Consider the following 27813-nt stretch of genomic DNA (forward strand, 5'->3'; position numbering starts at 1 on the left):
GAGGCTTGCTCAGGAAGGGTTGCACCATGTCGGATCGGGAGCTGAGTGGTGACGAGCAGCAACAGTCGCAAGCTCAAGGTACAATTTTATATGAATTTCTTTTAAAATATAAGCGTTGATACGATATGTTAATGGCATTACATTTTGCTCAACAGTATGCGCTGTCAATGACTGCGTTTCGGTTTGACAGGGTCCATGTTTTCTTCTGTCCACTGGTCGGGTCAGCGTTTCCTTGAGAAAATGCTGTCATTTTACGTTTACCTGCTCGAGTGAGAGGTTTCTTAGGGTACAGTAGTCATTCATATGGTTGTGCCCCAGTCCTCAGCTTCCTAATTTACGGATCAAGGCGAAAATAAGCGATCGCAGAAGCCTTGTATTGATATTTTCTATGGTCAGCTGAAATTCAACATGGCGAGCACGGCATCAGTTCCTGAATATAAGTTGTCTGCGGAAACCTAATTATCACTTGTTGCTTTCTATATGACATCGATGAATTAAGCGAACAACCCACCAAAGCAAATACTTTTCATAAGGAGGTTATTATTTTCGTACTGATTACATTCGTAGTTGAACTGACAACTGTGGTTGCCTTCTCATCGGAAGTGCAAGCTGTCAAATTTTTCTAGGTCAGGTTTGTTTTGGTAGCTCTAAATGGTGATTCCCCACAGATAAATGATCCACATGCAACAGTGTTAACTTTGGTACCAATGCGGCTTTAGATAAATTGTACGTAGAAAGTCGTTTTTGTAGAATAAGGAAATAGAAAGTCCGTCTGTTTCCTATAACCATGATATCACTAGAAACTGGAGGGAACAGGTGGTTGTAGAGGAAGTAGTTTTTAGACAGTAGCATTAACTGTCAGTAGCATGAAATATCTGTTTAGCACTTGTATCTCGATTAGATGACACTTCGGTAGTTTGGTATATTGTATGTAACCACTGTTTGTAACATTTGTGAAAGATTGCAGTTGTTGTGGACTTGTTTAATGTTGATAAAAACAGCCTCAACTTTTATGACTTAATTAGTAAGAAAATCTTCAATATTGGGTCAGTTCTTTGCATTCTTTGTGTTGGTAACAAATAAGATGTTAGGAGGTTTTTAGCATATAAATTCTTTATGTGCAATAGATCTTTTCCTATATTGAGCACTGTGTGAGTGCAGGAGATTCGACTTCCATCTATTCTCTTTCTTTCAGTACAGGGCTAGTAAATACCTTTGTATTAAAAGTATTTTGTCAACAATGTTTAACTCCACAGTATCAAAGTACAATGACATGTTATGAGACAAGTCATAGAGCCTGACCACCTGCTCCCCAGTGTAGTTGTCACAAGCACAAGGGATCTATCCAGAATTCTGACCTGAAATCTCAACAGGCTCTGAGCCTGGTTAATTCTGCATAAATCCTGTTTTTGAGAAGTGGAAATTTCAATTGTTTATTCCATACAATGAGTTTCTTTGGAATATCTGCAGTAGACTGGAGACAACAAAGTGTATTTTTTGTCACTTGGTGTTGAATGTTACGGAAATATTACTCCTGTTTTTCATCAGGTCCAGTACCATTCTCACCCAAATATGTATTCTGTGTTAGAATAGGTCTCATCAAAATTGGGCCCTGGTACAGGTTTCGGAAAACGAGAAGGCACTTACCAATACCAATAACCCGATTTTGTTTTCGATCTGGAAATCCTCATTCAAAGTTCACTTTCAATGTACAAAAGTATATATACTTAGAGGTAAGTGATTAAGGAAGAGATAGGTATGTAGATTTAAGAAATAATATTTGTATTATTGCCAGTGGAAGATGTAAAAATGCACTGTTATTCTGTTAATAATTGGGAAGTAATCTTTCTTGGAAGTATGGGCCATAAATTTCACTCTCTGATCATTGCAGCTGAAAAAACATTGTATGCTTTATGATCTAAATCTTGAACTTCAAAGCATAACATGTCTTTTCATCAACAAATATCGCTGTGCCAACTAACAAACGAAACATAATGGCTCACATAAATTTAATCAATTTTCTTTCAAACATACATTTTTATGTCATCGGAAATAGCATACTAACAAAATCCATACTATGTTACGCTTGCATCTGGTAATAAAAAAGTGTTTAATTGTATATATCTGTACTTATTTGTGATATTAATTGTATACAAGTTATCTTTCAGTATTTATATTAATTTAGGCGAATTTGTGTGTGAACTCATTGGCAGATTGCAGCAACTCACCGTTACTTGCAGTAGCCAGGGTTCCCCCTAGACTCCAATATCTGAGAGTCACAATGACCAAGCCTATGAATTTTTGGGTGTCAAAAATATTTTTTGTGAGTCAAATGTTTTATTGTATGATTAATGAAAAACTAGACGTAAATTTTAAGATGTTTGCATATATTGTCTTCAGATAATGTTTATGAATTAAGTTCAGGTGAGTAATTGTAATATTTTCATTCCAAAGCTGGTAAACAACATAGATATTTTGAAATTTCATCAGTCAGGACGCAGTCATTTATTTCTGGACGTATTTTTCCTTAATTGAGAGTCATATACGCAAGAATTCTGCGTAAGGGGAAACCCTGAGTAGCCATGATCAGATTACTGCTATTGATATATCTTGAAACCTAAGATGTCAAGGAATAGAAACATATATACAAAATGTCATACATTGAGTTGTTAAATGTCATATGCAAGCTTAACACAGTATGGATTTTGTTGATATGTTGATACGCCTCTTCCCTTTAAATGTTTATCCCATGGAAGCGAGAGATAGACGGTAAGTTCGATGGAATCAGTCAGTGATATGTCAACATGTTTTCGTGATCGAAATAGCAAGACCATAGAAAGTCTGAACAGTGACTTGTGTCGTAAAAGGTGCAACAAAGATCCCATTATGGGTCATGTCAGAACAACCTTTCATCCGACCAATCAAAGCATTGCTTACCAGATCATGAAAGTGACAGTCGGAATGTGTTTTCTAATCATGCAACCTCGAAAACGTTAACACAGGGTATTCCGAACGACAGTTACGGCCCGTACGACTGACCATCAAAATTATCGTCTACCTCTCGCTTCCATGGGATAAACATTTAAAGGGAGGAGGCGTTGCACAGTATGTGGGAAGCATTGCCATACAATCGCAACCATATATTAGACATTCTGGAATGTTTGTTCAGTTTTCAAAGTTTTAATCAAAAACTCTGTCAAGATATTTTTTAAGCTTAGTATGAAATGGAAGCTACCAGGTTGAAATGAGTGCTGTAAAGCTCGAGAAAGCTGCTTTCTAATTGGCTGATGTCGACTTCTTGTTAGTCGTTTCAGAGGTCGGTCAAAGTTCGCGAAAGGTCGTTCTGACGTGACCCTTATTTGGATGTCCTCAGATCTTTTCTTAGCGGCAGCGAGAACTTAGATCTGATTCTAATGAGATTGATTTAGAATTATGTATAGTGATATTTTATCTCAAATTGACCAGGTTTTTTTTCAAGTTTGTTCACCTGAGCGATACAATGTAGTTTTTGACTACGAACAGTACACGAAATAGCAATTATCCTCAAATGAGCACTTGCACTCAAGAAAATATGGTATCACCCAACTATCTTTTGAATAACATGCTGGTTCTTCCATGGCTTCCATCGCTTTGTCACATTTGTAAGCCCTTTGGAAATATACGTAATTCGAACGTGTCAAGAGGTATTAAAAACAGAATTTTTATGAATGAATACTGTAGTGTAAACAAAATGGTGGCAATCGGCAATTCATTGGTCATGGTGATGAAATTAATTTGTGATTTTGTCAGTGAAGGTATACTTGGTGGCGTAGGTAAGAAAACTACTGCGCATAGTTTGTCAATGCGTCATTTTCTAGAATTATGCATGAATTGTGCATGGGGCATGATTTTACACATTGGCAGACTTTTAAAACAGCCCCCGTTAGTGACATAAAAACTCATATTAAATAATGAAAGGGTGAGAGAGTATGGTAACCACAACTACAGGGGTGGATTTGATAAGTTCAAAGAAAGACTTGACCTAAAGGCATTAAAATAAGGTATTTTTCTACATAGTCCCCTTCCAAATTGATACTTTCGCCGATGTTGTTAGAGGGTTTTATCCCAATTTCACAGAGGTCCTTCTCTTGGCTGTCCAGAATGTTTTCCACAGCTGCTATGATGTTCAAGTCAGAAAGGATTTCCACAAGATCTTTCTTTTCGGTAATATTTGGGAAAAGATGGAAGTCTGATGGAGCCAGACTAGGAGAAGGTGAGTCCTGAAGGACTTCAAAGACCCAAACATGGATTGTTGCCATGACCATGTCTGATTTGTGCACTGTTACTTTTCCTAGGTTTTGTTCTCAGTTTCCCATCGCTTGTGGTCTTAATTACATTCTGTAATTGCCTCAAAAGTGCAGCATTATATGTTCCTTTCATTGTCTGGCCTTTTGGAACATGACAACCTTTGGCATCATAGAATATGGAGGCCATAACCTTTCCAGTCTTTGTCTTATTTTGAGAATGGTGATGTCAAATGCTGCCATAGTTGTTGATTGGACTCATGTGCCTGGAAAAGGTGAAGTTTCATCAACACTAAGGTCACAAATCATTGCAAGAATCTGTCGGAATCAGCTTCAAACAGAATTAGATTATCACTAGACAAATTGAGCCTGGTGCATTTTCGATCAGATTTCAGAAACTTTGGAACCAAATAGGCTGATCCTTTCTTCATTGCCAAAGTTTCTGTGATAATAGAGTGTATTCCCTTCTTGGAAATGCCTACTGATCTACCTCAGTCATTTGCTGGTCAGTCATCACCATATCATATTCATGCAGGATTTCCAGGATGGGTCTTTAAGGCTTTCCCTGCCACGCTGCTGCCCACAATTTTAAGATGGCAAGGAAAGAGGCATCCTTCCCTAGTGTCATACTCATATCTTCATGGATGGTGTTTGGTGTTTGCCCTTTATCTGCAAGTAATTGATCACTGTACATTACTTAAGTTTGTCCATTTTTCAAAGGTCCCAGTCCCCTGCTTATTTACTTACTTATCACACCGAAACAATTTGCTCAATTGACTTAACATTTTGTGGATATACTTCATTGACAACGTAAAATGTCCACAACAACAGATTTCACTATTCCACAATTCCTTGTATGTGAGGCACAAAACTTATTTTACTAGAAAATGTTCAGCATGTTCAGGTTTGTATCACTATTTTATGTAGTACTTGTTGTCACAAAAGTTGTAACCTTGCATTAATACAGTAAAAACAAACATAAAAGTAGCACCGAAACAAATTGTGAAGCATGAATATGATAATAATGTCAAAAAGTAGAAACAACCAAATGCATCCAATCGTAACAACACAGAAAAGCAATACCAAATGAGAACCCCTCCATTGATGTATGTGTCTCTACATGAAAGTGACCTTTTCATCTGACCAATTGGAGCATCGCTTTCCAGATTGGGATTGTGACTGTAAAGATATGTTTTCTAATCATGCTTCTTTGAAATATGTTACCACAGGGTATTCCAAATGACAGTTATGAGCTGTACCATTCAGTCTAGCTCTCACTTCTGTGGAGAAACATTTAAAACAGAAGACCTAGGGGGAAAGTCGTCAGATCTTTGTTAAGCGGTGGCGAGTACTAAGACCTGATCATAATGAGATTGGTTGGCTATTCAATGTATCCCAGGGCACCATCTCTAAGGCACCAGTTCAACGGTTTGATAAAAAAACTTGATTCCTTAATTTTGAGACGTTTACCCCCCCCCCCCCCCCCCCCCCAACTTTATTCTGAAAATGTTGAATTTCCGAGTTTAGTCGCTTCTTTTGTCACTCACTGCATCCGTGGCATAGCGTCCACCCAGAGATTGGAAGTTCCAGGGTGTGATCACCGTCCGAGTCATACCAAAAGACGTTAAAAGATGGTACTTGTTGTTTCCCTGTCTGGCGCTCGGCATTAAGGAGCTAAAATAAGGGCTGGTCCGCTAATAGGCAGTATACTGTGTTCGAGTGGGATATTAATGTTAAACTGTGGCATGGTATCTCTGTGGACATGCAGTATGAATTGGCATTAGTTCGGACTAATACAAGTGCAAACATGCAGGCAAGTTGATTTTGTTTGATGGAAAACTTGCAGGGCCTTAAAGCCACCCCTAAACTTAAGGAATATGATTTTTATCCAACATCAAACTTTTGAATTGGTGCCTAAACATTGGCCACATGATAGACTCAACTCAGAATGACCTTGTGTAACAATGGCTGCCCAGGATCTCAAAATAATGCTATATCATTGCAATTAAGTTGTTTTGTTTGTGTGTTCCAATGCCACACTGCTCAATATTTCAGCTGTATGATATGTCAGTCTGTAAGTAATCAATTCTGTACATAGACAATCCAGTGGTTGATATTGTAAACAATGATCCATGCTCTTAGAGTATGATGACAAGCCATCAACAAAGTCACCGAGTATGACACCCGATCCATTTGGTCACCTCTTATGACCAGCATAGGTTGCTGGGGATTTGTTTTAACATTAAATGCATTATTACAGGGGTGATTAAATGTGCACAACAACCTTTACAACAGTATCCTTGACAATATCAGCACTTCAACATGTAGGCACCAAACAGCTTTAATCTAGAGGTGTTGATTTGACGTAACATTGCCCAATGCAACATTAGTGGTGTCAAGCATGCTGGGTATGGCCTGCTATATTTTCTCTGCATTGAGCTGATATGAAAGCTGGGATGTGCCAATTTCACCATGAAGAATTTGCTGCCGACTACATACAGGAGGTTGACTGATTTGGCGATGGAAGTGTAATATGGGCGAAAACCCATGAGAACGTCATCTTTCAACATGACAATGCTAGGCCTCATTCAACGTGTGCCAGGCAGTACTTAAAGATAATTGTGGGCATACAAGATAGTGAATTCGCAAATATTTTGAAGGACAAGTTATTTTTTTTCTGCATTTCAGGTTTAGATTATTCGCACCCACCCTTTTTCTGAGTATCAAATGACCTATTTGCTTCCCACACCCAAAATCTTGTTCTATTTGCAAGTATTTTTGGGGGATAATTGATTTAATTTGTAACCACAAGTGATATCACACTCATTCTTGTATCAGGAAAAAGGTGTACTTTCTTCAGTATAGCATTTTGGATGAGTACCGCTTAACTTTTATGTATGGGAGAGTTACTTTTTAAGACCTCCTGGTTGTTCCATGTCACCCATGGAGGGGATCCAGCGGTTTAGATAACCCGGGTCGGGAGCCTCACTGAACATGTACAATATACTCAAGGCAGCTTAACTTTCATGTTTCAGGCTCTTGTTCAGGGTAAAGGCGAATACAAAACAGCCAATAACTAATATGTCTGCATTCAATATTAAGAATGCATGTGAAACGAAATGACAAGACGTGAGAGTCTATACTTTGATTACCGTAGATGTGATGATAATACTCCACAGTGTATATATGAAGTCAGATTTGACAAGAGCATATGTATTTGGGTAGTACAGTAATTAGATTACTCACACTATGACTGCCTGCGGGTTGCGAGGTTTATCGCTAATTGAACCCAAACACACGAGAATGAGAATGTCGAAGTGAAAACCTGCAACATGGTATTGTTAATATTACTCTTTTTCACTGATTACTCCAAAGCACAATTAAGTGAATTAGGGTTGGCATCTCAGGGATTGAAATTAACCAAGAAAATATACTAACCTGAAAATTGATAATATTATTAATATATAGCAATAGCCTCCCAAAATGTTTGAAATTCTACTAGTTCTTAGGATACCTTCAACATTAACAAAGCTGGTGTGGGCTCGTGCCAATATCTATCCCTGTAAGTGTATTTCTTTGGGTTTCATCAATAATTAAAACATACTTTTGAGGTAATGAGTGTATTTAAAGTTTGATCTTGTGTGTAGACAAGTAAGGGTTAGTCAGACACAAGCTTTGAATTATTTTGACATGCCCTTGGTGCATGTAGACATAAATATTATTAGGTTGCATTTTTCAAAATAGGTTGCACTTTGCATGTTTTATATTCAATCGAAACCTCGTGTTGAACTTGGATGTGTCAAATTCCCAGTTGTCCGAACTCACTTGGGAGTCCCAAATTAAGCATCAAATTCCTCTGATGTCTCGTACCCTGGGTAACTCATACTTTTTTCCAGGTCCCCCAAATTTGACATGAGGTTTGCCTGTATCTAAATCGAGCCCTGACATCCATAAACTATCTTCTTTAGAAAACTCAATTGTCCAAAAAATGTAATACTTGACTTTAATTTATGATAATACAAAACATTTATCAATGATAAATAATAATCGAACTCTTTCTTCAATTGCCTTGTGTCAAGGTCATTGACACCTTGAAAGATTTGTGGACAATAAATCTAATTCATACTGTATAATCAGTATGCGGCAGTTACTTAATATAACATCACGTGTGCTTTTATTGTGAATTTTTCTGGCAGCTCATGGCCAAGATTGAAGGTCAAGGTCATTTGGCTTAGATTTAGAGCTTGGGACATCCCAAAGCCTGAAACTGATAGGGCCAGCAGGCGAGTATGCCAGTTTGCTGTCATCAGTCTTTTAGCTGTCATCTGACTTGGTAAAGTTTGTGATATTATTTCCAGTGGGAAAGTTTTGAACATTTAGGAATAGGTTTAGTCAGTGGTCCGCATTCATTAGATTTCAGCAGGAGTTCTTCTTTTGTTGTCATATGAACAACATCAATAGTTATTTGATGTTAAGACTTAATTGTTTTGGCTAACATTACTACTATTGCTGTAAAATAGTTGTTGTTAGCTTAGGGCTCTATTTAATGAACTTGATTTAACATGAACCGAACCAAGAGCATGTTGACATGAAAATCTAGTTGCACCAGACCAATCCAGGTTGCACCCTGGTCCAATAAACTTATTAAACTTGAAAAATAGACATGACAATTGCAAAGACTAGTCTAAATAAATTAAATCTCAGATGTCTGATGACTGTGTCATGATTTTATATTAATTAATAAGGTATTGTTGTAAACCATCATAGGAATATTGTCTTGCAGTAGCCACAGTTTAATGAAATCAAGCCCAAGAAAGCAGGAGTAATCATAAATATCACAGGGGTTAGTGATGCAGAGGTATCGAGAGTGTTCACTAATGGTGTGGAAATATAAGTGTTAGTCAGACACAAAATTCGATTAATTCTTTACCTGCATTTAGTGCAAGTAGAGGGCGGTCGGGTAGCCTAGCGGTTAAAGTGTTAGCTCGCCACGCTGAAGACCCGGGTATGATGCCCGACATGGGTACAATGTGTGAAGTCCATTTCTGGTGTCCCCCCGTCGTGATGTTGCTGGAATATTGCGGCGTAAAACCATACTCACTCACTCACTCACTAGTGCAAGTAGATATAAACATTAGCAGAGCTACAGACAAGCAGTGTATTTGCGTAAAATACCCCCCCCCCCCAATATTCAAAACCCAATTACTTTCAATTAACTTGCGTACATAAACCCATGCATTAAATGAAAAACTCAAATGTATAAAAACAGCTCCCGTAAATACCCAATGATGCTTTTCTTAGCATGCGTACAAAGGAGCTAATTTGCGAAACACTATTACGAGCTAATTTTCTTTCCGAGTCAAGCCTATATATATTTAGAACAGTTATATACATCTAAAACATTATTTCACCGTTTTTAAACCTTAAAATATTCACTAATTCTGGGAAAAACCCTATAGTGATGAATAGATGGGTGAAAAAATATTGGTTACCCAATAAAAAAAAGTAATAACCCAATTAAAATAGAAACCTCAGAGTAAAAACTCAATTGCTCAAAAAGTTATCGGAAGCTTTGAATTAGGTTGCGCTTTTCAGTGATATGTTGCACTGGTGTTTGATTTATATGGTTTAATCAAGCCCTGTAGCTGCATCATCAAATTGGCTGAACCTTGTCCCACTTGCATGTTTGTGGGCTATTTTATGTGGGTAGCTGAAATATGATCATTATGTATTACAGTAAGTTCCATTTTTTGTTGTCTGTTCAGCAAAGATAGCTGGTTGCTTGTTGCTGGTTGTGAGCATATTGCTACATGAACATCTTAACACAAGACCGCCATTGTTAGGCTGTAGTTTTAAAGTAATTACTCAACAAAATATCATTTTTATTAATCTATGAGGTCATTTTTGTAGTATGATCTTGTTTTGGGCAAAATAAGATAAAAGCGTACAAAAACAATTATTTCATGAAGTATTTGTATGATAAACAAATCAAAAGAGTTCCTATCCTTCCCTTCCCATGTCAATTACTTAGAAGGTTATATATTTCTTACTGAGATTTGTTATGAGTCTTGACCGGAAGAAAAAAGATTCTTCTTTTCATTTGTACTTTGCTGCTCTGCCACATTTATGCCATTGTGGGTCAAACCATTAACCAAGTTCTGAGCTAGAGGAGGCACTGTGTTAAAATTCACTTCAAGTAAACTGTCTATTACCAAAAACTGCTGAGAGCAAGGTGATAGTTCATGGCATTAAGAGGATGGCATTATCACAATACATTCCATCACATGTGAAATTAATGCATTACAGATAGATTAGAAAGCATTAATACTATAAAATGGATGCTCATGGTGTCCTATAAAGATTCTGTAAGTCTTTTATTTTACCCAGGTCTGAATATATTTCCATACAATTTCAGGATCTGGTGAGCAGGAACTTGCCACAAGAACTTTACACATCCAGTCAAAGAGATTTTACCTGGATGTTAAACAGAACAGACGAGGTCGCTTTATCAAAGTGGCTGAGGTAAGTTATTACTGTTCTCTAGCCTATGTACTTAGGTTTCAATGTATGCTTAATGGTTTTGGAAGATTTGTGAAGGTGTCTGGTCTTAACTAACAAAGTTCCCAGTTTTCAAAAGGGATGACAGTGAGACTCGGTAGTAGATTTAGTTTTTTGTAATGTTATTACATGTTCGTGTAAATCTTTAATGATATTGTCGTCACAAAGCCCTATCAAAAATGGCTGCTAAGAATTTTCTTCATGGACTAAAGATTAGTCTCAGAGATAACAATATTTCACGTGTGATATTGTGTTGTGCATGACATGCACTATTCACATGACCCTTGATCGAGCCTAATATATTTTCAGATGTTCATCCAATATTTCAAATTGTGTTTTTATTTTGGGGGTTAAACTTCCAGTTTCATATGTTCAAGACACCTAACTATGTAACTGTCCTCTGATGTGATAAAAGATGAAACATGACTGTATTTCAAGTGAAGCAAGAAGGGAATACTCTGAATAGCCATTTTCTTCTACTGTTTACACTTGACAATAAACTGTAAGGTGGGGTTTGGTAGTGAGGCAGGCAGAGATGAAAATGTAATAAGTAAATTAGTCTGGCCTTTGGTTGTCATATTATGACATTCTTGAGTGTAATGTCACAGGGTACAAAGATTGATTCTTTCAGTGTAAGATATGAATTTTTTTATATTATGGTTCTATGTCTTAACATCCCAAATACTAATTATAATTACATGGAAGTCATTTGTATTAGTCTTCTAGATTTTGTTTCACAGGTTGCCATTTAGTCTCAGGCTTTGAATGTAGATTTATTTTGTTCTGCATGTTCTGTCATTGGCATCCTCAGCAGTTAGGAACGGGACGTTAATCAGATCAAGAGCTGTGTTTTATAGAACATTAACTGTTCAATAATTCTTTATGAAACTTGGTATACACATCAGACAAGTGCTGAACTGGTGCATTTTCCTATTCAGGAATGTAATGAAAAAAATTCAAACGAATTTAGGTGAACATGGTGAAGTTTTGCTGTTTATCGAAAACTTTCCATTACTTGAAACTTGGCAAGTTTTGGTTTGGAGTTTTGCCCTTTTCTGTCACAGGAATTTAAGTTTATTAATTGGAATAATATTGAGAGCATACATTGTGTACAAGGATGACAGGGGAAATGGACGATTTGTCTTCTTTGTCAAGAACTAACCTTATGTATTCTTCTGGCATTTTTAGAGATGTGTATGTTGGGGCCAGACTACAATCTCATTAAAATCAGGTCTTTTACTCTTATACAATACCTCTAGGTCGTATGGACACCTTAGGACATCATGTCAGGTGAACTTTCTAAGCAGTCAGTAGGCATCAGTGGTTCTAGATACTTTGTAAGCAAGAGCGAAACGAAGTCTGATTTCTGTTTATGTAACATGAATGTTTGCAAGTCGGATGTGTGCACTGTCAAGTCCGCAGCTTTGATGAGTACATCACACCTCTTGTGACAAATCACTATCAATATGGCTGTTCGAAAACAGGTGTTGTAGATTGTCTTTGATCGTTTATTAGCGAACATTGGATTGGTACATTTTATCCAGGAGAGGTATTTTCGTTTGCTACCGTCTCACATCACTGGCAGATAGAAATGCCACCAGAAACACAGTTGAAGTATCATTGAGTGTCGTGATAGTGGGAGCGGAGATGGGGATTGGTTATGCAAGGATGGGTTACATTGATTACAATGGTATTGTCTTCTCTATGTCAAATTTGGAATGTTTTACAAAAGCCAGATTTCATCAGGGAACGATATCTAATGTACATACGCTCAGAAGGTGCTGGAACACTGCAGCAACTGATTGTATAAGGACTGTAACGATGTATCGAACTATCCATTTATTGCAGTTGTTTGCAATGTGATTGCAACTATGTCAATAGGAATTTATTAACACCAATAGTATTGTAGATAGTATGCATAACAATTGTTGGTTTCAATACTATTAATGTCGCAGTTAGTTACAAGTAATACATGAACAATGTGTCAGAAAGCTCAGTGCTTAGTCAAATTTCAAACCTGCTGTGTGTTCATAGCAAGCATCATGACTTCAGATTAGAGTTACATGTACTTCCCTTTGGTTTGAGGAGCAAAACCATGGAAAAGGTCTGACTTTTACATTGTGGCAATACTTTATTCATTCTTTCACAGTGATTATCAAGCCTAGCAGTTGGTTTACTACTGTCAAAGTACTATTGCAATAATGGAAATAGCCTTAAAGTCACCCCTACATTGGATAATTTCTGGATGAGAAATTAAATGATTTGAATCTGTTATTGATCTATCATGGCTCCATTGATCAAAATCAATATGCAGATCAATAACTGAATAAGCAACATTGGCATAATAATGGGCAAACTTCAAAATAGAATCGATTTTCACTGTTGTGTGATGGCAGTAAATATTTTTATGGAGTTTTTAACATGTACAGTGAATATTGAGGTTTTTTTTGTTACCTAAAAGAAAAAACAAATCTCATTCCAACAAAGAGAATTGTAAGGCACCAGATTGACAATGATTTTATTATTGCTCTTTTTCTACTTCTGAATTAAAAAAACTGATGGTACGACATTATTGGGGACATTGGTTTTCCTTAAGGCGATAATTGTTTTGTTTGTTTGTTTACGGATCCAAAATAGCAAAATGAAATTAAAATTAAAATGACTTTTCTCATAAACAAATCTGACACTAATGATCGGAACCAATTAAATCAGTGCTATTTAGACCCGTTAATCCGACAGTCTTGCACTCCGACACATCTAATTTGCAACAAATTGCTGAAATCACTATCGGACACAGTGATCTGGGTACTCCGTGGTCATCAGCCTGCGAGAACACAGCCCCTAAGACAGCAGCTTTCTTAAACAATGCGGCACTAGTTTGAAATTGGCGACTTCCAAGCCCTCTAAGTGGCGACCATTTTAGTCGCCAATGCGACCTTATTTTATGATTGGCGCCCTAAATTGATCTACCAGTAGCCACATGGCTACCTTATCTTAAACCCAGTTGACGACTTTTTTGGAAATTTACGTAGAGCCATGTTTTTCGTACATGTTCGCGATCGTATACAGGGCTCAAAATTAACCGTATTTTGCGTGCCATCGCACGCCTAAAATGAAAATGGCACGGCTAAATCATGATTTTCGTGCCTCGATGGCCAAATAATGGAAAATAAGAATTAATAATCTACCTTTGCCATATAAGGCATATTTTAATCATAAATATCAATTTCGTCAGCAATTGATTAACTCCGTAGGCCGGTTTTCCGGCCAAGGAGCATCGAGTCCCCAGACACCGTAGGCCGGTTAACCGGCCAAGCCGTAGTCACGTCAAAATAGTATATATTTTTATGGACCTACCTGTAATATCATCATATATTATTAAATCTATCACATTTCACAATGTCTGAAATACGTATTCCATTTCAATTTATCACTTTTTATCGATAAATTAAAAAATTATTCACTATTTCCCGAGATGTTATTGAAAATAAAATTCTCGGACACACATTTCGACAACGGGTCCACATCGAACATGTCAAGGAGCAAAATAAAGACGTTTTAAACAAAACTTTAAATATATTATAGAAAGTAATAAATAAAATCAACAAAAATATATCTAAAAGCAATTAAACTTACATCTAAGTTATTATTTCCATCTTTTCGTGCGATCGAGTGTAATGTAAGTCAAATGACATCTCGGCTTTCGTCGCCTTGAATTTTCGGCTCTGACACGATGTTTAATGTAAAAATATATGCATGAAAAATCTTTGTCACAGCTCGTAACCTAACACAATACATTCATGAAGTTCCATATTTTTTATATATATCGTGATTTCCTGCTTAAAACGTTCAGAATAACACGATTTAACAAAAATCTGAAGCCAACTTCTGAAATTTATCTAACACGAGCTTGGTATCACAGCTGTAATTTGATTGGCTGCCTTATGTCACATGTTCAAAATTGACCAATCACGAAACTTGTAGCAGATTTCGTCAAGAAAGCGTCATCAGAAACCAATTTTAATCGAACGTGTAGATGAAGGAATAAGCTTTCCAGCGATGTGTCATATGCCATTCTTCGACGAACGTGTTATTCATACGAAGCCTCGAAAACGGGGGTATTTCTTCATGTTACTGAGCGGACAGCCGCTGTTATCGGGAAATGGGTGATGACAGAAAATATTTATAATTCTTTTTCAAAGGATTTTCCAATTACGTAAACAATGAAAATAAAACAGAAATAGGTAAGTGGATTTTACTTCAGATGGGGCTCCAGTTATGATGGGAAGAAAGGGGGTGTGGCAGCTAAACTGAAACATGATGTACCTCATGTTATAGCTATGCCTTGTATTGCACATATGGTCAAGAATGATCAAACAGGACCGATACAGCAACATCCTGGAATTGTTGACATATCTGAGTGATTTGAACCAGTCAAGTGATTGTAATGACCAGTGTTGTGCTGGATAGTGATTGAGCTAGATGTACAGTTGCGTTTAGAAAGATGTACACTTCTGATGGACAGTCAGTGTTTGAGAAAGTTAACCAGTTTCAGTTGTCATTTGTTGCATTATTGGAAATTTAAGTGAGTTTTGGTAACGTAATGGTATTACGTGTTGTGTTGTACAGTGAGATTAGTCCCTTAATCTGAACAATATTGTTTCAGCTGTCTTTTGCAGCAATTTAAGACCAAGATACTGAATCTTGAGTTCAACATGATATTAAAAGTCTGGAGAAAAACTTGCTTTTGCTGTTTTTTGTTGTAAATATTTGGTTCCTTGAAAAATACCCTTGGCTCCTAAAGATGTAGGTTTGGCTCCCAGATATTTTACCTCAGGAGCCACCAGGCACCCTGGCAAAAAAACGAACTTAGGGGGCTGACTTTCATTCCAGACTATGCTTTAAAATGAATTTGGAATCAGTCATACAGTTTGTAAAGTTTTGTGTTAAACTTTAGAGGTTGCATGGTTATAAAACATATTCCGCTAACAATATAACATAACAATATTAATATTTCCTCTTTCCTCTTTTTTTTATTACAACGTGTTTGAATCGTTATCTATTGTGTCGTTGTCCGATTTTCGATCGAGAACGTTGATTCGACCTAATTTCGTTTATCCGACATACTCGTAAATCCGATATAATCATATGCAACCAACAATGTCGGAATAACGGGACTTGACTGTATTTTTTAATACCACCGACTTTAATGGTATAAAAAAAGAAATAACAAGCAAGTTAACATGAAATATCACTCCAATTAGTTTGTGTTGTGTTAAAATGTTCATTACAAAGTACGAAATACTGCATAGCACTAAGTGTTTACTGCACTCATTTAGGCACTTCATGTGCTTCATATGTGCAGTCATATTGTGTATTCACATTAGTTGCTCCTGGACCAGCATTGTGTATTCACATTAGTTGCACCTGGACCAGCATTGTGTATTCACATTAGTTGCTCCTGGACCAGCATTGTGTATTCACATTAGTTGCTCCTGGACCAGCATTGTGTATTCACATTAGTTGCTCCTGGACCAGCATTATGTATTCACATTAGTTGCACCTGGACCAGCATTGTGTATTCACATTAGTTGCTCTTGGACCAGCATTGTGTATTCACATTAGTTGCTCCTGGACCAGCATTGTTAAGTCACATCAGTAACAATGGCTGGCACAGGCAAGTTCATCTGTTGTGTGCGGCATTATGCTTTCTTTAACAACTTCCAGAGATGATGATCATGATGATGAGTGTTTCTTTTTAAGGTTGGTGCTGGTGGCAAGAAGAGTCGTCTGCTACTGGCAATGTCCTCAGCTGCAGAGTTCCGCGACTATCTCACGGAGTTCACAGAACATTATGCATCATTAGGTGGGTTGCAGACCGTACAGGACACAAAACATCATCCTACATGAAAGAAGTACAATTTTTTTTCAATTTTTTAAAGTTGTGGGCCAAATGTTTAAATAGAAATGTTGTTTGAACCTTCTTCTCACGTGGAATGTGTAGGTAAGGAATAAACATTTGTTTTTTTTGTTGTGGATTGACTGGTGAAAAACGGAATCACCTAGGTAAGCTATATTCTATGCCAGACTTAAATTATTTGTTTCTGGTTTAGTTCCCTAAACAGATAAAAAAAAAATTACTTTGCAGTGCATTTCTGTTACTTTCAGATTGCAATTAGAGCTAACCATAAATATGAGCTCAGATTTACATATCTGTTGACAATCTGGAAGGTTGAGGTTACAGGCTGCTTTCCAAAGTTGCCAAATTTGCATGTGTATACATTCTCTGGCTTGTTTAAGAAAAGTGGACTATTGATCTAACGGTGTGACCGCACATCTCAACAGAATGCCCAGTGCTATGTGTAAGGACGACCGACATGCATTGCTTGTTGTGGTCGTCTTGGTTACCTTGTGTTACTGTCCTGGCTGTCTGAGTACAATCAATCTTTCATGTTTGTTCCAGATGCGAATGATGAGAGTAAGTACTACCAAATTGCTATGATATCTCTCTACCATATGTTATCTTCACTACAACGTGGTCACCGTTAACTCCATCCACTCCGTCCTTGCTACTCGCTACTGGCTGTATGCAGCTTGGTTTTACTTTCAAAATTGGGGAAAATTGTCCCACACTCACCTTTGTGTTCTACCTGAGAATGTTTGCACCTGAAACCGAATTGCGACTATGTAATGTTTTGAGTTTGGCTAGCTCTGTTGAGCTGTAGACTTCTCTGAGTGTGTGTATTTGTTATCAGTTCAAATGCAGAGCAACCAGAGGCAGTGTCGTAACAAACATGGAAGAACTATGTTGTGTTCACTCCTTCCACCACCTCCTTACTAACATTGTAGTTGCAGGCTCATCTTGCATTGTCTTGCACGGCTCAGCCACTGGGAAAACAATGTATGCTAGCATCTGTGCTCGTCCTGTAATAACATGGCTTGATGCTTGCTGTATTTGAATCCAAATAAAAATATTAACTTTTCTGAAGTAGAAAAAAAAACCTTACTGTGACTGAAACAAAATGAAAAATCTTTAGATTAATACATTTTACTTTTTTTAATTTTTTTATAGATGTCATGCTTGTTACTAACATTGCTGTCATCTAAGTTTTACAAATATGTTATTTCATGTAATGATTTGCATATTTGAAGTAATCTTTCGCATTTTCATCTTGAATTATTCTATGAATTTCTTTCTATTGGACATAGGAATGATGTATGGCATATGAGATATTCATATTTGATATGAATGTGGATAAGAAGAAAAACATTCTTGAGCAATAAATCATTAATGTGTTTTGTAACAAAATAGTTATCTATTAACAGAAATTCCCTTTATGTCTCGATCTCATTAAAATCAGACATTAGTTCTCACTACTGCTAAACAAAGATCTCAGGACTTCCTATTACTGGTCACGTCAAAACATCCTTTTGCGAACTTTGACTAACAAGAAGCTGACCAATTAGAAAGCAGCTTTCTTGAGCGCAGATTTCAAACTAACAACTTCCATTTCAGACTACACTTGAAATAAAATCAATTCAAAATTTGGAAACTGTACAGTTGAAAAATCTAGAATGTCTTAACAGATGGCAGCGCTTCCCTAAGGCTATGGAAAGTCTCTTCCATTTCAAATGTTTATCTCATTTAAGCGAGAGATAGACAACTATTTTAACAGTCAGTTGTACAGCCCGTAACTGTTTTTGGAATACTCTGTGTTAACCATTTTGCGGTTGCATAATTCGAAAACACATTCCAAATGTCACTTTCCCAATCTGGTAAGTGACGCTCTGATTGGTCGTATGAAAGGTCGTTCTGGCGTGATGCCTAATAGGATGACCTTAGATCTGTGGTTAGCGATAGCGAGAACTCAGAGACTGCATTTTATGTCCAACCTTCTTAAAGGGATCCCTGTCTCATACATTGTTTTCTCTAGATCCAGGTTACCATTGCTGGTCCAGTATTGGCACATGTCCAGGTGTACACTTGCGTTACAGCACGGTCAAATAGATCCTTTAATGGTTTGTGTTGAAATGCTACAATACAACTATTACTAACTTGATAGCCTTTTCACATCTCAAACTCAGGTTCCAAGACTTCTGCACGTGGAACCTTGAAAAATGGATTTTGTATTTAAACGATGAGCACAAATTACATAATCAAAATTTGCAGTTTACATTTAGACCATTTAGTCTTGAATTGCTTTCATGTTTCTGCCCAATTTAAAACTGTAATCCAAACAATAAAAATCAAGAACTGCAGTGCCCTTTGTTGTACAACCACAAGTGACTCTTGTTATCTCAAACTTTTAATACAGTTAGTTCTCAGAATCTTCTGTACAGTAACTTCTCATATATTCATATCCAGTTTTTGAGGGAAAGTCATGATTATAGCATGATAAGATTAAAAATTTAGTCGGCAATTAATCCAAAGTCCGAATCTATTACAATTCTGGTTAGATCTGGTGAGCTCAACTGCTAATAGTCAATATGATAACACTAAAGTCTGCCGAAATGTTCGGACTGGTAGACTGAAAGTTTTTGGCACAGACTGAATATTATATAAGTTCCTTTGATTAATATTGTAGCCAAAGACCCTTAAGGTTATCGGAGATTTCCCTCCGGTCCTTTGAACCTGAATGTAACAGGAGTCCCGTGTAGTTGTAACCTGGGGAGTGATGTGGAGTTAGATACAGTCTGACCCCGTGCTGAAGACACTGGTGACATGACAGTATTGTGACCAGACACCACCCACCAAGCATGCTTGTCTAGATACTGCTCCTCCTCTTCCACTGTTGCCTCTCACACCTACCTACCCAAGCATCTCTTGACAGTGCAAGCAGTGGTGGATTATACTAGAATTTTGTTGGGTGTCTGTGCATGTTGATATACACAAATACATAATCCTTCATCTTTGTAGATGATGTACATTGTGGTTGTGGACCTATTGCACATTCCTTTGTAGATATTGACTTAGCTATCTGAAGAAGCTGTTTAGTATATAGCAAAGAATGCTTAGAGTCTTCTTCCACATATATTCAAAATGTTCATGTAGAAAGTGAATTATGAATGTTGAGCAAACTATTTGACAAATGTTTGAGTCATACTGATCAGACATGAACAAAGCGTGTAATCTCATAGTGACTGGTAAATGCTTTTAGTGTCAAATCTGTTTTTACACACTTTATGGGCTGTGGTACTTTTCTTTTTTATCTGCAAAAGTCTTTTTATGATTGTATAATTTGCCATTGGAGAATGAACAATATGTGTGTCATGACTCGATCTGTTTTAACTAAGGCTAGTTAATAGGCTGTTTTCTTCTAGTGAAAAGGAAGATTGGCACATGAGCACAAATAGTGGATAATATAATATCAATAGAAACTAATGTTTGACAACGGCTAATCAGGCATTTAAGTTAATTAATGTTGTCATGCAATAACAATTATAGGAAATAATTAAAGAAGGTATTAAATCAGGTCCTGAAGAAAGATAGCTCAAATAGCATGCGATAGACCCTATCTCTGTTTGCATATTGATAAGTAAGTTTCATGTTTCACATTCTTGTTACATGTAACAATTAATTAGAAATGAAAATATTGGTATTGAGAATCCTCCTGAATTGAGGTGAGGATTGAGGTATTTAGAAGCATCCGACTCTTTCATCAGACGTTTTTTTCTGACAAGAAGGTCCTATCTGTGATGTATCTGTGTTTTAATTTGGAGGTGCATATATGTTTCAGGCCCTTCAAACACAGAGAACCCGCCTGAAGATGGCAAGCTCAAGAGTGAGATGATTGTCAAGGACAACAAGAGATACTACCTTGACCTCAAGGAGAATCAACGAGGCCGATTCCTCAGGGTGAGCAGGAAATGTACACTAATGTTCAGACCATGAAGATCCAGGTTAGAATAAGTCTTCACCAACCCATGCTTGCTGTAAGAGGCGACCATTGGGATTGGGTAGTCAGGCTCGCTGACTTGGTTGATGCATGTCCTTTTATCCCAGTTGTGTGGATCGATGCTCATGATTTCAATCACGGGATTGTCAGACTAATATTATTTCCAGATTGCTGTCATATAGATGTAATATTGTTGAGTGCGGCATTAAACAACAAAGAAACAAACATTACTGTGTACAGTTAATTTAGTGAGTGCAGTTTGTATGCACATTAGGAATCTGTAAAATCTGGAAAACTTCTTGTGTTGCTTAAACACTACTGGACTGTCTGCTTCATGCCTCTGTACACTTGGCAAACTGTTGCAACGTTAGTTTAATTTGGTTTTTGATAAGAAAGAAATGCGGTAATGTTCACTAACAAGTTATAGATTGACAATTACCTATGGTGCGTACATACATGTATTTCCTCTGAATGCTTCACAATTCTATCTCATCTGCCTTGTAGGTTTCACAAACAATTCCTCGTGGAGGTCCACGGTCGCAAATAGCGATCCCTGCCCAGGGCATGATTGAGTTCCGTGATGCACTCACTGAGCTCCTGGATGAGTACGGTACTGACGATCAAGGTGAGGAGGGTAAGAGATCATTCCTGTGACACAGGTACCTCCCTACTCACAACAGCTCCACCAGTAACCTCACTAACTTCTTACAGTTCATTTTGTTGCCTTGGATGACACTTACTAATGTTGATATGAGTAACTAAAGTTTTGAATTACTTTGTATTGTATCCTGATAGATTTATCTATTTGTGTAATACATTTCTATTTCTGTAAAAGTAGTAAGTATTATAAAAATGGTAAGATGTGATGTTCAATTCTTTAGTTTCTGTATTGATCAGTTATCCGTTATACAGCTTTTTATTTACAAAAATAGTCCTATTTGTTTCTTATTTTTTTTTACATGCTGGTGTTACTCAAATCAATGGTTAATGGTACAAGAGGCTATGGCTTTGACTTATGTTACTAACTGGTGTCAAATAAAGCATGAATATAATATTTCAGGTTTATGTTCAGTAATGAATCACTACTTGTCATTGACATTTTTAGGAATATACGAATAATCTGTAAATAGTGGAAGTTATACCCTAATAAGATGTTTTTTTCCTTTGAAGGAAATTCAGTATGTGCAGGGAACAATTCCTAAGCATATTGCTGGTGTGCTTATGTTTTTAGTGCTAACAAATGCTGTTAGATAGTCATGGTTCTTGGGCACCATAAACAAATGAATAATAGCAACTTATATCTGCTTAGAAACAACTGAATATTCTGTCTCCATGGTGCACTCTAGGTCAACATTGCCCATAGTCATTACCAGGGTTACTTGAAAAAACAGTTTCATATAAGGATAGTTTTCTACATTTGTCCCACAGTGTTTGTCAAATCAAAGTGGTTTTCCTTTTCAGAACCTCAGAGTGAGCTGCCAGAGTCTCGGTCTATGCGAGTAGAAAACAAAATGTTCTATTTTGATGTTGGCTCCAACCGACGAGGAGTGTACATGCGTGTATCAGAGGTAAGAAACGTCCCCAGATCCCTACCTCATTCTGACAAGCGAACATGCTGGCTGGCTGGCTGGCTGGCATGTTCACGATGGGGTCTGCTAGAATATGTATGGCCGTAATGCAGGCCTGATACTGAGTCTGGATGTTTGATTGTTTGTACAGTGTCATGGCAGTGAACTGGAACTCTATGAATTGAAGGATTTGGTCATTGCCAGTGTGTTATCTAAAAAAACAGGACTAGTCAGATTTTAAGAAAAAAATAACAGCAGAAATGACAAAGTGAAACAAGGAAGATCATGTTGATGTCCAGATGCTTCCTGTGATCATTATTGTAATGCAGTGATCTGTATGTGTGAATTCAGTTCTTTAGGCCAATTTTTATGGGAATTTCTTCTTTTCTTTTTTGTCTTCTTGAAGGCCAGTTGTTTGTTTTGCAGATGAGGGTACCATAGACTAGGCAAAAGTAAAATTATAAAAATAAAAAATAAGATGTTTATTTTCTCATAAAGTATGCTCATTTCTACCCTCTCCCCCCCCCCTTCTATTTTTAATAGTAGTGTTGTCATATTAAATATTACTCAAGACTGTATGTGTGTTATAAACAAATGTTTGGCAAATAAAAACTTTGATTTATTTTTTTTTATCTTAATTAAACATTTTATGATTTACATTTGTCAGTTCTGCCACTTATGGTTTTACTGGTAGTTCTTGCCTCATGGATATTGACCAATAAATCTTAAAGACCAAAAATAAGGTTGCTCAGGCGTGATGAAGTAATATTCTTACCTTTTGAGATCAGTAATATCTAAATTATCAGCTTGAAGATAAACGATTACAGTTATGGTTGTTCATTCATTACATGTGTGTTTATAATGCCTGTGTATAATTTCCTTGTGGTCACTCTGCATTGAGTCATGCTATCTGAGTATCATCATGCATCATCACAAGTCTTATCATATCATCACCATTTGATGGCTGTCTTCATCATCATTGTTGGGCCTTTGTGTACAGTGCCAGTATTATTAGATGCATGAAAGTCCATCTCATTTAGTTGTTTTTGTTTCCAAAATTCTGCTGTATTGCTCCTAACATAAGCTCGGTCATATGTTTGCTTTGTCCACATGGTCCAGTTAGCTCTACATGTGCTGAACACAAGCTGATAGTAGCACCACTACACAGCCGGTGTATACATGTCAGCTATGATACGAAACCCCTAATAGCCAATAGTCCCAACTAATGTCATGCCAATGGGTAACTTACATAGCCTAGGTAATGATGCTAACATGCGGACTCAGTTAGACGCAGTCTGTGACCGAGTGCTAAAAGCTGTTAATCTCATTTCAGGTTGTCCCTGATCGGAATTACATGTCTAGGTCAAGCCCTCAGGTAACCAGGCCATATTTGGGTTGTTTCTCTCTGTCTATTACCTCTAGTTGTCTCATCATGCATCTTAGCTGACATGCACACACAGGTTTCTGGTGTTATGACAGTTTCAATAGTTGTGGCTATGACATACTCCAGTGGAACAGAAGGGAGCGATGTCGTTGGAGTGTCCTCAGTAGATAGCAGTACACGTTAGTCACAGACTAACTCTCATGTTCCTTCCACCTCTTACTAGACCCAGTACCCTTCCCTGCTTTGCATGATCACAGGACCTACCTCTTTCCTACAGAACACATACTACATGTTGTTCATCAAGGTGTTCACTTTCACACATCTCATGCACACATGCTCTGTTTTAAGTTTGATGTTGCTCGACACATTCACATTTTATGACACATATCACTTGCAAGGGATAAATTGCCACAGTTTGCAAGGTAAATTGAAGCAATCATTTGTGTTTTTGATTTCAGAAATGTCCATAATGATTTTAGTTCACCCATTTGTGAGTATTTCAGGGACTTGTTGATGTGTTTACCTACCATGCAGCCTTTCATCCTACATATATATATATATTTGCACATTAACAGAATCTCTTTCCATGATGCATCAATCATGCTTTGTCTGTTTCAGGTGAGAAACAATTTCCGCACTGCCATCACCATTCCAGAGCGCTCCTGGGCGAGGTTTCGAGACACCCTGTCTGAGTTTGTTGACAAATCTGGGAAGAAGGAGGGTAGCCAATAAGCCAACACGGCGCTTGTAGTGGCTACACTCTTCAACAGCTAACCAACCAGTGTGACAGAGGGAATGTGCTTGGTCATGTCTGCCGTCATTGTCAGTGTCCAAGAGACTACTGTACAGGCTAGAGATCTAGCCAGCACCGGCACACGTCATGTGTATGTATGTCGTTTGTTTGTGGACCTTTCTTACTACTGAGAGCAGGAGGACTTGCGACATGAACAGTTTAACAGGGGTCCACAGCACACTATTTGTTGATAATGCATTCATAAAGTTTTTTATGCTGTCAAGATTGGCTCTAATTTGGTGTCCACTAGAAGTAATGTGAAGCATCATCAGCAACAACAGCATCAGCAGCTGCAGCAACAGAGAAATGGATAGGTCGGCGGCAGTATCAACATAAACGGCAGTGGAATCACAGTCCAAGAAGAGTTGAGGGCAATGGGCTGTCTATTGACCACCAAGACAGGCAGCCATTCATCTGAAGATGGTAGCAAGTGCAACACAAAGACTATGGCTACTTTCTAACCACCGCTGAAGGTTCAACCTTTGCTTTCAGAAGCCATATGACAATGACATCCCACGGAAACAACTAACTGTGTTTGACTTTTGGCAAGCCAAGCTGTAACATATTGAGTGCCTAGTTGGCAAAAAAGGCTTGCAGCGAGATCATTCATCATTTGCCTACACTGCCCATTGACATGCTCATGTTTTCAGGTGTGGTTTTTTTATGTTTGATACCAAATCATCCATGTTGGACTCAAGGTGATTATTAAGCACATTTCCTTTGTCGCTACCAGGCTGGCAACCAGCTTTGTCTATCTGTCCGGTCGTTGCAACTTGGACTGGTCAATGGTGACTGACTTCAGAGGAGAGTTATCTTCCCATCATTGTTTGAGTATCTACAGTTATGTAGTCATACTTGGTTTTAAATAGTGTGGTTATGGACGACAAGGTTTAATGCTTGTTATGCTCTTAGCAACCCTGTTACTTTGTTGTTGTTGAACGATGGATTGGGATTTGTAAATTATTGTACACAGACAGAATGAGACTTAATATATGGGAAGCTATAAACACTTGATGATTTGTTGCTAGAACGTGGCGGTTGGCTTGCTGGATAGAGGCTATCAAAACACTCCCTCTTACTGACTGAACCATTGCTTTGATGGGAGCTGTGGCTAAGTAGTGTAAACTCAAGCATTGGTCAGTTTGTTGACTAGGGGAGGTATGGATGGCCGGTCAGCCAGATACTGATGTCCGCTGCCAGTGCATCAGTCAGTGCTTGTTGGATGTAGCTCTGTTTGGTTGTATGCTGGCAGCAGATGTGGATCTGTCTATCCGTCCGTCCATCCATCCACCTGCTTGCCTGCCTGCCTTCTCGCCTGTCACAGCTGCAGAGCTCAGTCATCCATTGTAGGCTGGATATAGATTGGTTGGCACTTTACATTCAGGTGTTGATATTCTTTCACATGGTTTTGCTAGTGGATAATTGGTTGCAATATTTATTGTTGTCAGTGTACATGGTATCTGGTAGCATCCACTATGTTGATTGACCCTGTGGACTTTGGTATGGTCTTGTTCTCGACTACGGTATGTATGTATGTTCCTGTTTTGTTTCTGGCTCGCTTTCTGAATGCGGTGGCAACGAAAATGTCCCGAGCAAGGTCCTTGAGGCCGACCTGATTGGCCTAGCAGAACGTCTAATGTGGGAGATCACCCTCAATATACTTGTCCGGTGGAAAAAAGTCTTAAAAAATACCAAAAAAATGAGATCAACATAAGCCTTCAAGGAGAAAGAATATAATAACATCATTGAGAACATGCATGTAAATAACCATTGATTATGAAATTGTGATACTGATGAAAATAAGCAATGAAAATTAAACAGAAATCACAAGTGGGTCTCAATCCTCCCCTCTTTTAGCCCCTGCCTGGGGAGTGTCGATCCCCATGTCCACTCGCCCACCTACCCCTGACCCACCCACCCCATCCTAGACAATGCATAGGGCCGACAACCTAGTGGCAAGTGGTTAGATGGGCAAGACAACTGGCTGAATCGGTTGACAGCTGAAATATAACCTGAAACCGTTATTAGATACAACATGGTGCCAGGCACATAGTGATGTTGATTGTTTCTGCTTGAGCAGGGCACCCTGTTGTTGCCTAGTCCTCTCCCAGCATTGCTGATTATCTTGCTCATCCCTCCTCTGCGTCACTCACACAATCATGGTAGCTTCCTGTAGGCTCATTCTGCCAGGATCAAACAATGTCCCCAATATCCTCATGTTTTAACTACTACTATTATTTTAACGTTTTGTTTATCACTAGTTGTAAATTAATGTATTGATAATACACAGTATTTATGAAACCAGGGAAATAAATTGTTTCTCTGTTATTGCTTAGAGCCTTTCAAGTCTTCGAATTGAAGAGTTTATTTATGTTGATGTATTAATTATTGCACTTCTATAGATATTATTATTCATTCAAACTCTTATCATTGTTCTCGTTATGTTGCATGCCTCAAAACAAAAAACATATTTTGGGCTTCTTGTTGTTACTACCAACACTGTGACCTTTAGATTGTTATACCTTACCTACTGTTAATGCTCTTACTAAGCTGTGATTTGTAGCTACCAGGTGTTAAAACTTATCGCCTGCCTGCCGGCTGGCCTGGACTTGTTTACCATCTCCTCCCTGATACAGCTAGTATACACCATTTTCCTCATATCGCTCAGAATGTCAACACTATCCAGTATTCATCATCAGTTGGCTAACCTGCACAATACCACATCTTCTTGGTTTTCAGTGTGCTTCCTTTCGTAGTTTGATGTACAAATGACTTGCTGAAAGCACTGTAAATGATGCGCTGAAGGGCACTGGTTTTTCTTCTGAACAAGGCTGTCAATTTTTCATACCAGTTGATCAAAAGAGTTGTTTCATTCACCTAAATTTGCCACTCGGTACAACTGGTTATGCAACAAAAAAAGCACTGTGATCTGATGAGAACTGGTTAGTTGACATTATGACTCTTCACCAAAAGGAATTCACTGGTTCGCCAAAGAAAGGCATGTACCAGTGTTTTAGCCATTGGTCCATTATAAGAGGCAAACATGTTGAGCTAGCCTGTTATCACCTATTGCCTTTCCCCTGAGCTAGGCTGTAATACACAAGCAAAACTTTGTTATACTATAGCCGGCTATTTCATACATTAGCTTGTACCACCATGTTCTCTGTTGAGGGGAGAGTCCAAAGAAGCCCAAAGAAGTTATTTTTTTAGGTAGGTTCTTAGAGGTATTCAAGGTTGTAATTGCAGTTTAAAATGTACAGTACTTTTACTTAACATGGAAAAGATGTTCTCAAATTGTTGTGCAACCATTAAATCTATACTGTTGACATGA

General features: G+C 37.8%; 1 protein-coding gene across 5 annotated transcripts; it reads left to right on the plus strand.

The window, feature by feature from the left end:
• Nucleotides 1-27813, plus strand: LOC139462571 (transcriptional activator protein Pur-alpha-like). Of its 5 annotated transcripts, none has more exons than XM_071244401.1 (9): nt 1-78; nt 10699-10805; nt 16605-16707; nt 17305-17319; nt 20579-20697; nt 21242-21371; nt 22199-22305; nt 23639-23680; nt 24308-27813. In XM_071244401.1, exons 1-9 carry the CDS (start codon nt 27-29, stop codon nt 24419-24421), a joined length of 789 nt encoding a protein of 262 aa, XP_071100502.1. In that variant the 5' UTR covers nt 1-26; the 3' UTR covers nt 24422-27813. The 5 variants fall into 5 exon arrangements, with proteins under 5 accessions (XP_071100502.1, XP_071100504.1, XP_071100506.1 ...); XM_071244403.1 differs by having other exon boundaries at nt 21242-21362; XM_071244405.1 differs by lacking the exon at nt 23639-23680.

The sequence above is a fragment of the Haliotis cracherodii genome, unplaced genomic scaffold, assembly GCF_022045235.1.
Source record: "Haliotis cracherodii isolate W230 unplaced genomic scaffold, xgHalCrac1.p SCAF_15, whole genome shotgun sequence".
NCBI classification, from domain to species: domain Eukaryota; kingdom Metazoa; phylum Mollusca; class Gastropoda; order Lepetellida; family Haliotidae; genus Haliotis; species Haliotis cracherodii.